Here is a 15,366-nt window from a genome sequence, read left to right as displayed (position 1 = left end):
AAAAGCCACAGTCTGCTTCCTGAACAAGTTAAAATCTAACGCAAAAATGATACAGGAATAAAAAAGTAATGGAAGCCTGCAGGGATCCTATAGGAGACCGAGGGAAGCAAGTTACATGGACATGTGGCAACACACAAATCTTGGAAATCCTGTTACAACAGAGGTAATGAAACTCCCTGCTCAGCCTCTATCCCAAGAACAAAAGGAATTTCAAAACCCACGGCGGCAACCAGACTCACTTAAACACTGCCTCACAGGATTCCACCCATGGTGAGAGGCAGCCCCAAAGATAGACTGGGATCCAGGAGACCCTCGTTCAACTCCAGCACCAACCACCTTCTGGGTGTTCTGAAACAACTCAAACCCTCCACAGCTCCTTTCACTTTGGTTGATTTTACACCCATTTCCGTAGTACAGAAAGTTTTTCTCTCTTTCTACAGCTCTTTGTGAACGGGGTCTTCGTTTCTCTTGCCACTAGACACCACCATAGCACCTACAGTTAGAAAAGAGCAGCAATTTCCCATCACAATGGAAAGGAAAATCAAAAAAGCAAAGGTTATCACAGCCATCACATTATGACAGGTTGCCTTTACACTTCGGGTTCTCCTTTGTTTAGCTGTTTCAGAGGAGGGGCACATATTTTGGGTGGGGACCTTTATTTTCTTTAAGTGAAACAAAACAGTATGGATTACCTTGGATGAAGTTCGTTTCTTTCGACTTGACCATCTCTGTTCATGAGTCCCCATTATCGCACCAAAGAGAATCCAGGGAAAGGAAACAGATAAGGAGTAAAATGGAGAAAGTGTTTAGTAAAATAATTCAAACAGCAGCTTGTCAAATGAGTTAGAAAAGCCTATTACAAAGTAGGGGGCTAGATATACAACTGCATCTCCATCTACCTTCCCTGCCTCATGGAACTTAACAATCAACAAACTCAAAATACCTGCATTGCACCAAAAAAAAGAGGCAATAAAAAAAAAGTAATTGAGAATAAAAAGTGGAGGGACCCAGAGCCATTAGTAAGAAACATGGCTTATACTTTTGGTGCCATCTGGTTCTACAGTAAGCTAATTTAAAAAGGGAAAAAAAAAAATCATCTTGCTGTTAAGTGCTAATGTGGACAGAGCTATTTCACTATTCTGACTCCATTGGAAATGGCTGAGCAATCTGCATGTGAAATATGAGGGCTTAAAACATTGTCTTTAAAAAGATTACAGTGTGCACCAGATCTTCTATCATCTGCACTCTGAATGTTAACTAAGCACCCAAGAGTACCAAAAGCTGCTACTTAAACCAATAAGCTTTGTTTCACCAGCTAGGCCCACTTTAGCTCAGGCTTCCTAAAAATCCTAGAATTCCTGAGGTTCTTCTGACTAAATTACTTTTTTGCTAAAGTAACTTTACATCTTTGCTGCAATCCAGAGACACATGCCAACAATGCTCTCTTGTACAAGTTAGAGGGGAGTTCACAATCCAAATAAAAACCATCTTATAATATAGATCTATAAATACAACATTATTTTAAATATTGCCATTAAGCTTTTAAATAATCATATAGTGAGGTCAAAATAAGCCTATCATCACCTTATTATTAACTAAGATTTTACAGTTCTCAAAAAGGCATCTATTTGAAAAATAAATTACGACAGCAGGATATCCTACACTAGCTGCTTCTCATTTTGCTTTCCAACCCCATTGAAACATTTATGTTTCTATAAATAATCCCATTCAGGCTGGAATTCCATACCTATAATTCAACAATGTGCTGTAAACAGCAACTTTCATATTCAACTCTGCAGAAAACATGTAGAAATATTTTCTCTTAATATGTATTACAAATATTTAAAAATCAGGTCTGTTTCTTAACAGTCCAAGTAACTGCCTGATCTTGGGTATTCTCCACCCTTGCTGGCCAGGAGCAGGATTACTTCACCAATATTTGTGTGCTGCACACTCTGTATAAAACACTAGGAGAAAATCTTTAAAAATAGAAGCAAAAAAGCCATGTGCAGGACTTGGAATTTAAAAAAAACTATTAGCTTCAGTTATGGTGTTTCAGTCTCTGAACCAGCTTCTCTGGGTTTCTAACATCACTAATCACCACATTTCTGCATCAGGAAGCCAAGTTCAGTTAATTCAGTGAAGAAACTGTCAGTCGTAAGATCGGGGGTTTTACAAGCAAGGTCCTCCTCTCAGCCTGGGTACTCCTCCACAGGACTGGGGTAATTTAAGTCTTAACATCCAAGCTCACTCAGTTTTTAGGTTCACATGGATAGGTTTTTCATTGTTGTTAAAAAACCACAACAAAAAAAGGAAATATAATAGCTTTTCTTCAACCTGCCCATTGCAGTGCTGGACACATGCCAAGACAAAAGCATCCAACTACAAATGTCTACACAATTTTAACCCAGCTAACTATGGGGCTTTTTTTCTAAAAGTTATGCTCTATCTCGATTTCAATATTGCATCTCAGAGGATGAAAATAAAGGTGGCATTTCTCAGTAAATCAGATTATGCCAGCTCTTCTTTCTCCCCCTACAAATTCCAGCTATAATTTGATTTCCTAAGGCCCACTTACATTTCTCTTGAAGTCTCCTTGCTTTACTGCTAGACTCAAGTTTAATACAATCACTCCCATGTCATCTTCTAAACTGTTGGGATCTTCCAGTTTTAAAACCTGTTCAGTAGTTCTACAAGCAAAAAAAAAAAAAAAAGAAAAAAGAAAAAGAAAAAAAAAAGTTGTGCATTTATCGACTCCAGTTAACTCGAGTTGATTATTAAAGGTCAGGCTGAGCTGTGCAAATTTCACCTTCTTGTCTGAAATTCCCAATATTGAGTTTAAATGTTAAAATGGGAAATCTGGAGATTTCCTTCTTGGTTCTGACAAAATACACCCCTCTTTTAATAATGCAGCACAGTGTTCCTACAGCACTGCTCACTACTCATAACTCTCCATATGCAGGTGCACACTGAATTAAGTTACTACTACCTCCACTTCACAGGGAAGAGTGACAGGGAAACTCATCCAAGTGAATTTTCTAATATCAATGGCTTGTATTTGACTCCAGAGATATTTATTCTGCCTGCTTTTAATCCCTCTCCATGACTCTGTTCCCCTGCTGAAAACAGGAATGCTGGTATTTACCTGGCGGCACTATCTCATGGATAAATTAACATTTCTAGAAATTCAGATACAACGGCCACGGGAGCTACAATTCCCCCTGCACAGGGAGAACTCATTTTCCCCAAAAAAGTCATCACACAGCAAGGGACTATAAAAGAAACAACTAAAACTTGAATTTCCTGGCTTCCAGCTCCACATTGAGCCCAAGCAAGCAGCAGCAGACAAAAGGCACAGGGCTTGCCTCGCACTAAATCAGGGCCAGATGCAGCTGCTGCAGGCACGGATGGAGGCGGGGGAGGCTGGAAAAGGGGCGCTGGCAGCAGCTGGGCAAAACGCTCCCCAGCCCCAGAGAAAGGTACCCCGAGCCCTGTGGGGCTGAGAACAGCTCCCAACCTTCTCCGCCTCTTCCTCCATAAATCATCCTGGTGCAGCTCTCCTTAAACAATGCTGCACACAGAAACTCTTAGTCCCAGAACTGGGCTGCGTCCAGGTTGGATTTGAATCCAGTGCGTAACGCCGGATAAAAACGTGTGCAGAAGATTTATCTCAAGTGATTTCTCTTAAATTGTGCTCCCCTCTCTTCTATCAAAAAGGAGTTCTCACAAATAGACAAATTCCAAGCCAGAACAAAAAGCATTTCATTACTTCCCTCTGTTTCTCAATGAAGCTGCATTAATAACCTTTAATGAAATAATCTGTTACCTATTGAGTTCAAGTTCAGTGAGCGCTACAGATGCCGAACCCATGAAGTCTGAAGAGGTTAAATCACGATCGTACACCTGGTGGCAAAATAAGACAAATATTTCCAATTTTCACATCATAAGCCAGTTTTATCCCAGGCGATGAAAGAACAGATATTTTAAGCCCTTTCAGTTCAATTTTGTATTTGAAAGATCAAAGCTTTGATATAATTCAGGGATCACTTTCCATCTCCCTGCTTTAATTTGTATTTTTAGCTAAATATTTAACCAGCATTTTGAAAGTATCTTCTTAATATTATGTAAACAGAGACATGTGTGCTGCTATGGATTGTGCCTGCTCCTTTACACTCCACACGACAGCATAATGAAACGCTGCACAAAAATCAGGTACTTCTGCTTACAGATGTTTTAGCAATTAGTGCTCACAACTGGTAGCTTGCGGTTCTGGTAACTGTAACGTTACTCATAACCAGAAAAGGCTTTGCTACTTGTCACAGCTGCATCCCAGGTAATAATTCTGTGCAGCCCAGCCAAATTACACTCCTAAAACGTGCTTCTGAAACTGCTCTTGGTTTCCCTGAGTTTGCACAAGCACGGGGGGGAGAGAGAGAGAGAGAGAGAGCGAGCGAGCAGAATTCAGCTCCACGGCTTTAAACAGATCCAGTCAAGGAGTTTTATTTCAAACTTGGGTTTTTGCAGACGGAAAGCAAAACATGCAAGTAAAATCTGGGAAAGACATATGTGCATTTTAATTTGAAATTGCTGAAGCTCTTAAACTGGATTGTGTTTTACGCCGTGCTGCTACAGCGAATAAAAATCAATATGTTTCTAAAGTTGAAAATAATTGCTTAAAAAAATATTGGCCCGTCTTTCAAAAATCTGAGGCCAAAACTTACCTTGATCCAGAGTTTTTGATCGAGGGTCTGTATGGGCAGCACAACAGTTTCATCCCAAACTGGGTTGAGGTTCTTGTAGACTACCTTACTTTTGTAGAGGGTTTTCCCATTCAGTTTAAACTTCACGTACGGGTCACTTGTACCTGTGATAATTAATTTTAAAATAAATTAGCATGCCCCTATGCAACTCCGCAACCTTAAATTACATTTTCATAAAATAATTTAAAACAGTCAATGGTAATTATCTATTTTATACACAGGCATATACTTAATTACCTATATAAAAATTGCTCGTTCATACAGGAAATTTATAGACAGAACCAGAAAGTTGTCTGAAAGCAGGCAACAAAAAAAAAAAAATCTTCGTAGTTTGCTTGATCTCTGTTGCTTTATTTTTAAAGAATAATTGTTGTTTAACAAGTCTGTTAAAAATTTAATTTGGTAAAAGAGCAAACAGAAGAAGCATTGAAGCACTATTTACAGGCCAACTAACGACACAGTGGAAGAGAGAAAATGTGATCCTGTGACTATGAATATATTCAAAGGACCAGAACTCCAAAGCATCGTAACTGGGATAGGAGCTCCAAGGAAACCAGTAACAATAGCTAAAGTACCCGTCAGGATTTCATCACTGGTGTCACTTTGGCAATTTACTTAAAACCCAATTTGAGGTTTCAGTGAAAAAATACTGACATTATTCATCAGCTCAGGATAAAAACCACACAGAGAACAGACTCTGTAAAAACAAGCACTGTCCAGGTAACACGTTTTTTAATCCAAGTGGCACAATTTGCCATGGCAATAATGTTCTGTGTTTTTATGGAGCAGATGTCCATGCACGAGCGTGAGGCTCGTGCCACTCGGCAGCAACAGAAACACTTGCATCTGTCAAAGGAAAACAGAAGAGGGAAGCAACTTTTTATTGTTGTTATTAAACTGGTGGCATCTGCACTAACGCCAGCCACCATGCAGGACACCAGATAAGAGGGGGAACAAGGTACAGAGAAGATTTAACTAGATGATGGTTGATTTAGTTATTCATATAGACTTTGCAAAAAAATCCTCACAAGCTGCAAATAAGGAGGGGGAAAAAAATCCAACTGAGATGTAGCAGCATCTACAATTAACTGAGCCTAGGTGCCATTCACCTGTCATATCCAGCATTTTCTGTATTGCACGTTATATTTGGAATTAAACTTCCCTCCTAACAGTTCAGTTTCATTAGAAGGGTAACAGCTAAGGTTATGGTCCTGGCAGCCCCCCAGCCTGCAGCAAGGGCTGCCAGTGGAAAAAACTGATTTCTACAGCAGACTTCAGAGTCAGAAATAATCTGAACCTGTCCTCCCTGGCTCCCACTGAGATATTGGGCGACAAACACATGGCAGTCCAGGGTAACCCAGCCTAAGAGCAATACCCAGCCTAAGAGCAATACCCAGTCTTGCCAATGATTTGGTGCACCTGTGAGGATGTGAAAAATCCATATTTAAACATTCAAAGCTCTGATCAGTGTTATGCGACTTAAGAAAAAACAATTATGTGTAAGCATCTATTTGGAATTACATAGCACTGTGAAGAACTGTGCTCCTGGGAGAATTATAAGAATTATAGGAAGTTTTTATTCTGCTTTAATTTCAAAAGGGAAGAGTTGTAAAACCTGGTCCATTCTGCACATAAAGTGTGTTTCATTCACAGAATGAAAATATCACTTGGTTTTCAAATAACTGTCTGCAGCTGATCCTTTTCCTGAATAATAATTGTTGAAAAAAACACTTTTTTTTTGTTTAAAAAAAAAAAAAAAAAAAGGAAAAAAGCTGCAGACTTCTTAAATAGAATTTTCTTTTTCTTCTCCTCTAAGAGAGAATAATAATAAGGGCCTGATCCAAAGCCAGGAAAGTCGAAGGGCAGCTTCTCACTGTTCCCAGTGTGTTAGGACTAGACCTTTCCCTAAAAATTTCTCAGAACTATGATTATACTCTATACAAAGCACAATTTCCAGGAGTAGGAACACACAGATAGATCAGAGCCCCACAGCATGGGGGGCAGCAGTCCTCAAAAGATGCAGAATTAAGAAATAACAGCACTGAGCTCTTTGGTGTCACTTCAGAAAGATTTAAAAAGACAAAGGCAAAATATCCCCTGACTTTTATTTACAGGGTAAGCTGGACAAAGCTGCATAATTAAAAATAAGAGTAATAATAATGTCCATAACCTATTCTGTGCATGAAATAGCAATTGGCCAAGACAAGGAAAGCAACTGATGAAATGAAAGCACGAAGAGGCGACGGAGGCAGGTGGTCTATGGCCATAACTCATCTGCTTTTGGGACAGAAAACCCATGAAAAAGGGCAAAACCTGAAAAGAGAGAGAAAAATAGGAGATACAGAATGAAAGCAAACAGCCAGCAAGTTCAACACCCACAAGCAGAAAACTCCAAGCCCTTTCTCTGAGGATGGGAAGCAGGAAGACTATAGCTAAGTAAGCATCCCAATTGCATAATTGCTCTGCAAAGCTTTCCAGGTTGTTATACAGTAAAGGAAAATAAAAGGGGGGAAGGGAAGGGCTGCCCAGCACTGCTCATGCGAGCCAGGCTTTAGTGATCATTCTCACATATTTATTTTTAATAAACTCTTCCTTTAAATTTACACACATTTATATATAGAAACATACATAGGCATATAAAAGGAGTATATATAAAAGGAATATATATTTTGTTTATATAAAAATATATATTGCACAATTAAAAAAAAAAAAAAAAAAACGGTGAAGAGGGGGGAAGCTATAATAAAAAGAGGCCTTTAATTAAATAAGATTGCCACTCTGGGATCAGGCCTTCATGCTTGTCAGCTTACTCTCAAAATAAACATCTCAAAGCGGGGCCTCAGTGGTGTCACTTTCTCCAGCAAGGCAGCCTGGGTAATCCCTCGCTATCTTGACAGCTCCATAATGTTCCAGCGGCTTCACGGGTGAGCGGCGGCACCCGCGCCGCGGAAAATATTAATGCCGCGAATTAATGGCGAGAGGGGGACGGCGCCTTACAAAAGCCAAACAAGGGAAAGGTGTCAAGTTAGTACCGGTGTTAATTGTGAGGGAAAATAATTGTGGCGGGGCGGGGGGTCCTGCGGCGCTCGCCTGTCGGGCTGTCACGGGGCTGACATCTCAACTAGGCAGGCAGGGGCCAGGGGTCGGCACGGGAGCGCGGCTCCCGCGTCCTACAAACGACGGGATGGCACCTCCGTGCCACCCAGCAGCTGGACTGTCACCTCGGCGGTGGGACATGGAGCACCTGGGGGGTGGTGGTGGTCGCTGGGGTGAAGCTGAGTGGCCAGCGGAGAAATGTCAGGGATGGACGTGGCACCACAGCCCCCAAGGCCTGCCCTGGGTCGCTGCCAAGATGCTGGCACAGCTCCCTGCTCATTGTGTCTGGGTCTGGTTTCCTTTAAGACACCCCAGATTGCATCCAGGTGACCAAAATAGTTGACAGGGAATGAGAAATAAGCCAGGTGGACAAGCGTCTCCTGATGGGATGAACAGCACATTCTGCAAATTACTGACTGCATTTGAATTCAGGGCTTGAAGCCTTCTGGATTCAAGCTCAGAAAGACGTCTGGGTCTATTAAAAGCTATTTATTAGAGACAATCTACAATCTAGGCAGAAAAACATAACTTTTTTTGAAAAGAGCCTGGTGATGTTAGAGATGAACCAGTCTAAAAAAAGGATTTTTGTTTATAATCTTCCTTTAACTGTGACAGAAATGGATAATTTTCTGAAGAAGCCAGACCAATTAAAAAAAAAAAAAAAAAAGCTTTTTAGCATCCATTTCCTAGTGAAGGCAACTGAATCAACAACTTTTAAGCACATGCATGCAGGCTCTTCTGAAAGCAAGGTCTCATTCACATTAACTCATCAGCTGTAGTAGCATCAACAGGGGATTGGATAATTGTTAAAGTCAGTTGAGAATTTTGTCCCCCAAAAAATATTTCTCTGGTGGGAAAAGCAAGGTGCTTTGAGGCTAATTTGAATATTATGCAGTGAGACAAGTAGGTTCTCACTCAATAAAATGTAGGGACAAAAAAATATATAAAACCCAAGATAATCTACTACTCAGCCTAAAACAAACCAAATAAGAGTAAAATGAGAGGTTGACCTCTACAAAAAAAAAAAAAAAAAAAAAAAAATCACTCCATCAGCTAGGCCTCTTTCCCCATGAGAAAAACATTCATCTCGACAGCAATGCTCCCTGGAATTCCTTTGCATAATACCAATTTTGCTTCTATTTTCTCCCACTAACGCCAAAAAGCAGTGAGTACAGGCAGACCAGACATCACCCAAAACCTGAGAAAGCTTCAGTGAGCAAAAAATTGCTGGGACAGAACAGCAGGAGAGGGTTTAGTAGCCCAAGAAACTGTTAATGGTGTCTTTAAATGGATACTGCTGCCCTCTAGCAGCTACCGAGAGATGGATCACATTCTCTTCTTCAGAATGAGGAAAAAAAGTAACCCAAGAAACCCAGAAGACCCAACATATTTTCAAGCCACACACTGTTTTATAGGAGCAAACTTACTGGAAATGTAGCATATGAAACAAGTCTCGTTCCATAAATAAATAAATAAAAATGACCACCAAATTGCCTTAAAATCCTGAAAAAATCAAAGAGCAGCGTGAAATGTAACCCAGACCATCTTAAGTTTTGGTTAAAAAACTAAATTTTAATCTGAACAAGGAAATTAAGGATTTATTTTATATGCATGTAAAGAATAAATATCTGAAAATCTTCCTAGAAATAGAATTACTGGAGTTATTTACGACAAGGAGTAAAAGACATTCTAAAATAGAACACACATTTTTCTTTTTAAGTGGAAAACCACTACATCCTTGTAGTGAAACAGCCGAGATCAAGGCTTAAAGTGGAAATCAGAAAAAAAGCATTCTGCTGGCAGGAAATTCAGGTGATTTTGGAAAGTTTTGGGCCCAGCTAGTTTTACATGGCCAGATGGAAATGAAACATTGCTTGGAAACAAGCAGCCCCAATAGGTTCCAGGGGAAAATAAAACCAACCAGAAAAAAAAAACAAATACACACAAACCTAAAAAAAAAAAACACCACAAAAAAACCCAATAAACCTAAAAGACCAGAGAAGTGTGAAGAAAGTATGCAAACCCACAATTGATGGGAGGATGAAGGAGGGGAAAAAAATGCCTGAACTTAAACATTAATAGAATGAAAGATGCAGATATAACACTTTCTGTTCAAGGCACTTCAGGAACACTGAAAAAAGTACAGAAACTGAGAAAAACCTACCAAAATGCCATGTGACATACATTAGGGACATGTGACATGAAGAACAGAATTGTCTTTGGTAAGAATTAGTCAAGCTTAACACTACTTTAGGAACTGGCAGAGGCTCTAAGATATCCCTGGAGCTTTCTCTTCTCCATGCTAAACAACCCCAGCTCAGCGTTGCTTCTTGTATTCTGAGTCCTCACCCTAACAAAACCTCCTTACAGGGTCCCAGAAAGATGCAGTGTGAACTGTTAATGCAGGCAGGTGCCCCTCAAGACCCAGCTCTGACAACAGATGGACCTGGAACAATTTAAGAAACCTCTTTTCTAAACTACAATTCTGACACAAGCAGAGTCACAGGGTGTTCTCGGGGCCCAAATATTCTCTCCATATGCTGCCGTTCCTATATTTCCTAATTTAACTTTACAAGGACAGGAAGACATATAAATTGCTTTTGTTTGAACTCCTCCTGCTTTTCTGAGGTTCCTATCTCAGTGCATTCCTTTCCCACAGTCAGTGCAGGCAGGATGCTCACAGGGATCCCTGTGCACAAGGGCAAAGCTTCAGGCACACCCACTGCACTTCCAGAAACTGGGCTTGGCACAGACAGACACTCTCAGCACAAGCCCTTGTTCACAGACCCACACGGCATCCAGAAAACATCCAAATAAGTGCTCAGCACCATTCAAATTCTCAGCAGTTGTAAATTAGCCATGATTATGCCTTTCAAAAAGAAGTGCAAAAAGTTGCCTAATACATCGCAATAATTAATAAATCTGAAGGCCTAATGATCTAATTGCAGATACCCTGAAAACAGAGAAAGTCTAAATTAATCAGCGTGTTTGCAGAGAGTGATTCAGCCTAATTGCTTTGAGCATTTGCTTTCCAAACAATTACTTGCTCTAAGCTGACAAACACCCAGCACAGCACACACACATCCCTTCCTCTGGCACTCTGGCATTAGCACAGACCCAGGCAGTCCACAGAATCATAAAATACCCTGAGTTGGCTAAACCCACCAGGATCACCGAGGTCTAACTTCTGGATAGCCCAGAGCTATGAGTGGTGGGTTCCTGCAGGTTCACTCCTGCTGAAAATTAAAAGTGTGTGTCATTCTATAACCTTTCTTTCCTTTTATTTTGCCCTTGGAAGGCTGAGCTCTGGCACAGCTCGCAGGGAGTCCCCCAGGCCCCTCTGGCAGTGGGGGCTGTGAGATGTGAGAGCAGAGGATGATGTGCTGTGGGCAGGGCAAGCAGGATGAACCCATCGAGGCGTTGCATCTTCTGTACTGCTGCACCTCCCCTTGCTCCCTTTGCATGTTCAGCTGCCTCTATCATGAGACGAAAGGAAGGAGAGGAATACCAAAGTGCAACAACAGGAAACAAATGAAACCTCAAAGAAAGAAACAGAGATGGGGCACAAAGGTCCCATAAAAAAGTTCTACAAAACACAAAACCAAGTAGGAAAGAGACACACACAAAGTTCAGGCTGGAACAATGTGGTTAAAGAGGGGAAAAAAAGAAAAAAGACGCCAACCACAGCCACTCACCAGATGACATCACATCCAAGAACTGTGTTTCTTGAAACCACACTGTTTAACAGATGAAAATAAAACTTTAAAAGCACAGGATTTGGAAATGGGAGGGGCTTCTCACCTTCACAGGCACTCAAAACCCAGTTTCTGTTTATTCTTACAGCAGCAGAGCTGGGTTTGTCACCTGAAGGAAGGAAAGCAGTCCCTCCTTACAGCTGTGGCATCACTTGGCTCACTGCTGGGTAAAGGTGACTTGACCAGGAGCAATGTGCACAGTCAGAGCATCCCAGTGCCAAAAGGGAGCAGGACCTTTGAGATTTCTTTGGGTTGACTCAAACAAACATGAGGCATCACCCTGCCCTGTGAAGGTGAACCAGCAGGTGGAAACGGCTCCAGCCTCTCCCAGCTCCAAGCATGAAGCTGAGCTTCACAAAACAGGGGTCAACAAGGCCATAAAACCACTAAGGCTGCGACAAGATGCCAACACTTAGAGCACCAGTGATTTTTTTTAAAGCCAAATGAGATACAGAAAAATCATCTCTCTGTTCTGCCAAGCTGCTGCAGCGCTCCACAGATCTTTAATCAATAAAATACATTTCTTCTTTCTTACTACCTGCAGTATTAAAACTACATAGACACAAACTCCTTGCCATCACTGAAACACATCTAGTAACAGTAATACTATAAAAAAGACATAAAAGTCTTAACTTGTGGTGCTGTGTATATACACATGGAGACCCATAACCTTCAGTGTTTGGCTCATCCCCTACAAGAACTATAAATGTAGGACCTGTGTGCTGCCTAACTTTGGTCCCAAAGGTGCACACAGGTAACGTGCCAAACTTACCATCTGCTTAGGCAGTTTCTAACGTGTGACTGCATGAGGCTGTAAGCAAGTGAATCAGATTTTCCAAGCAAGCTGATGACCAACAGGTAACACTTCTCTCATCCTGCATCCCTAGAGAGAACACTAATTTTGACCCAAAAAAAAGGGGTTTTTGGAGTTTCTCCACTTCTCACCAGAACCTGCTCTAGCAGCACTTGGAGTCCTTGGCTGGGGCACACATACTGGATGTTGCTGTACAGAGGCTTTTTCTTTCACTTACACTCCAAAAAATAGATAAAAGAGGAGAAGAAAACACTGAAACACTGATTTCTTTTTCTTTTCTGCATTGTTGTGCAATTTAGAGAAAGCACATGCATCTGAACCAGTCTCCTGGGCTGATGCACCCTCTCTAAAGAGAGCAGTACAAGGAGAGGAGCTGCAGAAAGTCAAGGACTGGAGAGACACGAGAGACAGATAAAAAGCAATGCAAGAAGCAAAAAGTAAAGAGAAAAATAGGCAAGAGCAGATGTTAACAGGATTAATACTATGATGAGGAAAGAAAATGCAATAAAAATCTGGTAAAGTGAAGGAGGAATTTATATCACACCAAAGGGAACACATCCTGGAAAGAGCAGTACACAGTGAGGCAAAGAGTCTGAAAAAAATACTGGAAAAGTTGGAAAAAAGTGAGGTTGTGGTGGTCTTACAGCCTGCAGTTCTAAGTAGAACTCCTGCTCACCTTTACTCCGCCAAGCATAATTATTTCCTAATTAATAACTGTTAAGCATATAATGAGTAAATTCCGGGAGAAACCTGCGAATTTGCTGAGCAGTGCCAGGATTTTTCAGCAACAGCTGTTTCCAACGGCAGAAATATTTCTCCTTGGTCACACACCTTAGATTTATTTTTACATATATGCACAGATAAATATTTCTTACGCTGGGACGGAACAGAGGCAGAAACAGACTGAACATGAGTACAAGAGACTTTACTCAGCTGCCAGGAGAGGGCATCACCCACCCACACTGCAGTCCCTAAACCTGAGCTACTTAAACTGTTGTAAAATAGAATTAAGGGGGAAAGTGCAAACATGAGAAGATGGCAGGACACCACACTTAAACATCATTTTCTTTATCTTTAAGGAGATAAAGAAACTCCCTCAAAAAATGTAAACTGTTGGGTATGATGACCACTTTGAGACTTTTTTCCAGATAAATTGCTGATCGCACAATACTGCAAGGTATGACAGTTTGAATAAAAACAAGAGCAGCAATGTCCTACCTAAACACTCCGACTCTCTGCACTGCTCCCACCTAACCACAGCAATTCTGAAGTTGCTCACACCAGGCTGACCAGAGGAGAGTGCAAAACAGAGGACCAGCAACTCTGCTTTCACAGAATATCTTAAGTTGAAAGAGATCCACAAGGATCATCGAGGCTTTACACACTGGAGAGCTCTGGCACCTCTCTGCATACAGAAGAGGGTCTGAGCCCTCTCCCAGCTGTGCCAAGCAGCACTGCTGGGTTAGCTTTAGGGTTTGCTGTTCCCAAAATGTGAATGACGATTAACTGGCCTTCAGCTCACGCACAGTGTGACTCACAGGACACACGGGCCACAGAGGTGTTCCTAAATTCAGATTATTCAGAGCACATTGATACACCACCCCAGCACAGCAGCTCTAGCCAGCCCCAGGGCAGGGGGAGAGGAGGGAAGTCACACGCTCCCAGCCCACAAGTTATCTCTGAGGTTTTCTCACACTGAAGAGATGAGCAGAGCTGACAACCTCCTGCTTTCAAAGGCACGCTGAGAAAGCCCAGTGGTTGTAGGTCAAGCCCCAGCATCACACAAAGATGTCACGTAACCAGAGTGACAGCAGAGGCCTATAAAGATGGGCACCAGCAATGTGCTTTTTTTTTTTAAGGAGCCACCACTGCAGCATGGCAGTGACTGATGAATAATCATTAAGTCACTGTTTTCTCCCCTCCTGCTGCCTGTGCAATAAAAAGCAGCAGTTTTACTGAAGGAAGCATCACCTCACATACTCAGTTTACTGAATGAGAGGTCATTTGCCACAAAGCAACAGAGACTCATCAAAAGGGATTTTTTTCCCCCCTTATGTTGTTTCACTATGCTGTCCAATGCTTCACTAAGATAAGCATTTGCTTTCTTACACAACAAAACACAGCCTAGAGCAAAGTATGCTCTGTCTTCTCTAGAAATACTACTCTGCTGGAATTGCTCATTTCTAGTATCTTTTTCATAGGAGCAGTTGGATGTGTCCTGGCTTGTGCAGCCTGCTAGTAAAATCTGATGAACTGCTACACTGTTAGGAAATACAGGCTTCCGTATAACCAGTAAAGATCTTAATCTAAGTACTCGTTCAGTCCTTCCAAAAACTGGTAGGAAAAACAAGCATACACTCCACCAAAAGTTACTGTACTGTGAAGCCATGAAAAACCAGCATGGCAAAAGTTAACTGAGATACCAGATAACAGAAATCCCAATGAGCAGCCCATGTGAGAACGTTTCTAAATCAGACAGGTCCCTCCAGGTGCAAACCTTCACAGGCCTTTAGGCTGTGCAAGTTTATTTTGTTTAAAACTGAATGAATAAACCCCATGGCTTCACCTCAAAAGAAGCTGCTCAGACATTCTGAAAGACAAAAGTATCAGAGCTGTTTCCACATGCAGAAAAAAAAAAAAAAAATTGAAATCAAAATTGGACGTATGGAAGAGATCTCTGACAGGTTCAGATCGAAAGTCCAGAAACAGCTGCTGCTGCTGCAGGGTCCTACAACCTGCACAGAGCCTCTCCCAGGACAGCTGTTCCCTCCACAGAAAGTGACTGGCTGCTTATAAGCATTCTCACTCCCTCTTTCAGTATCCTGAAGAAAAGCCAGGCTAACAGCAAGCATTTTCACACAGTTTTTCCAGGAATTCCCCAAATATTTTACAGTTTATTTGATACGTCATCTGCGGATGGGTTTTGGGTTTTTAGCATGCT

At 41.4% G+C, this 15,366-nt stretch overlaps 1 protein-coding gene across 4 annotated transcripts in view; it reads right to left on the bottom strand.

The window, feature by feature from the left end:
- MCTP2 (multiple C2 and transmembrane domain containing 2) overlaps window positions 1-15,366 on the bottom strand; it is a 128,399-nt gene that overhangs the window by 79,704 nt on the left and 33,329 nt on the right. For all 4 annotated transcript variants that reach the window (XM_032122924.1, XM_032122927.1, XM_032122925.1 and 1 more), the window contains 4 exons: window positions 4,722-4,864; window positions 3,827-3,903; window positions 2,579-2,690; window positions 693-728 (listed from right to left, as the gene is read on the bottom strand). In XM_032122924.1, the coding sequence (XP_031978815.1) occupies window positions 693-728; window positions 2,579-2,690; window positions 3,827-3,903; window positions 4,722-4,864 (368 nt within the window). The remainder of the gene's footprint in view (window positions 1-692; window positions 729-2,578; window positions 2,691-3,826; window positions 3,904-4,721; window positions 4,865-15,366) is intronic.

The sequence above is a fragment of the Corvus moneduloides genome, chromosome 13 (genome assembly GCF_009650955.1).
Source record: "Corvus moneduloides isolate bCorMon1 chromosome 13, bCorMon1.pri, whole genome shotgun sequence".
Lineage (NCBI taxonomy): Eukaryota > Metazoa > Chordata > Aves > Passeriformes > Corvidae > Corvus > Corvus moneduloides.
Note: the sequence above shows the minus strand (reverse complement) of the source record. Positions and strands in the feature narration are given on the sequence as shown.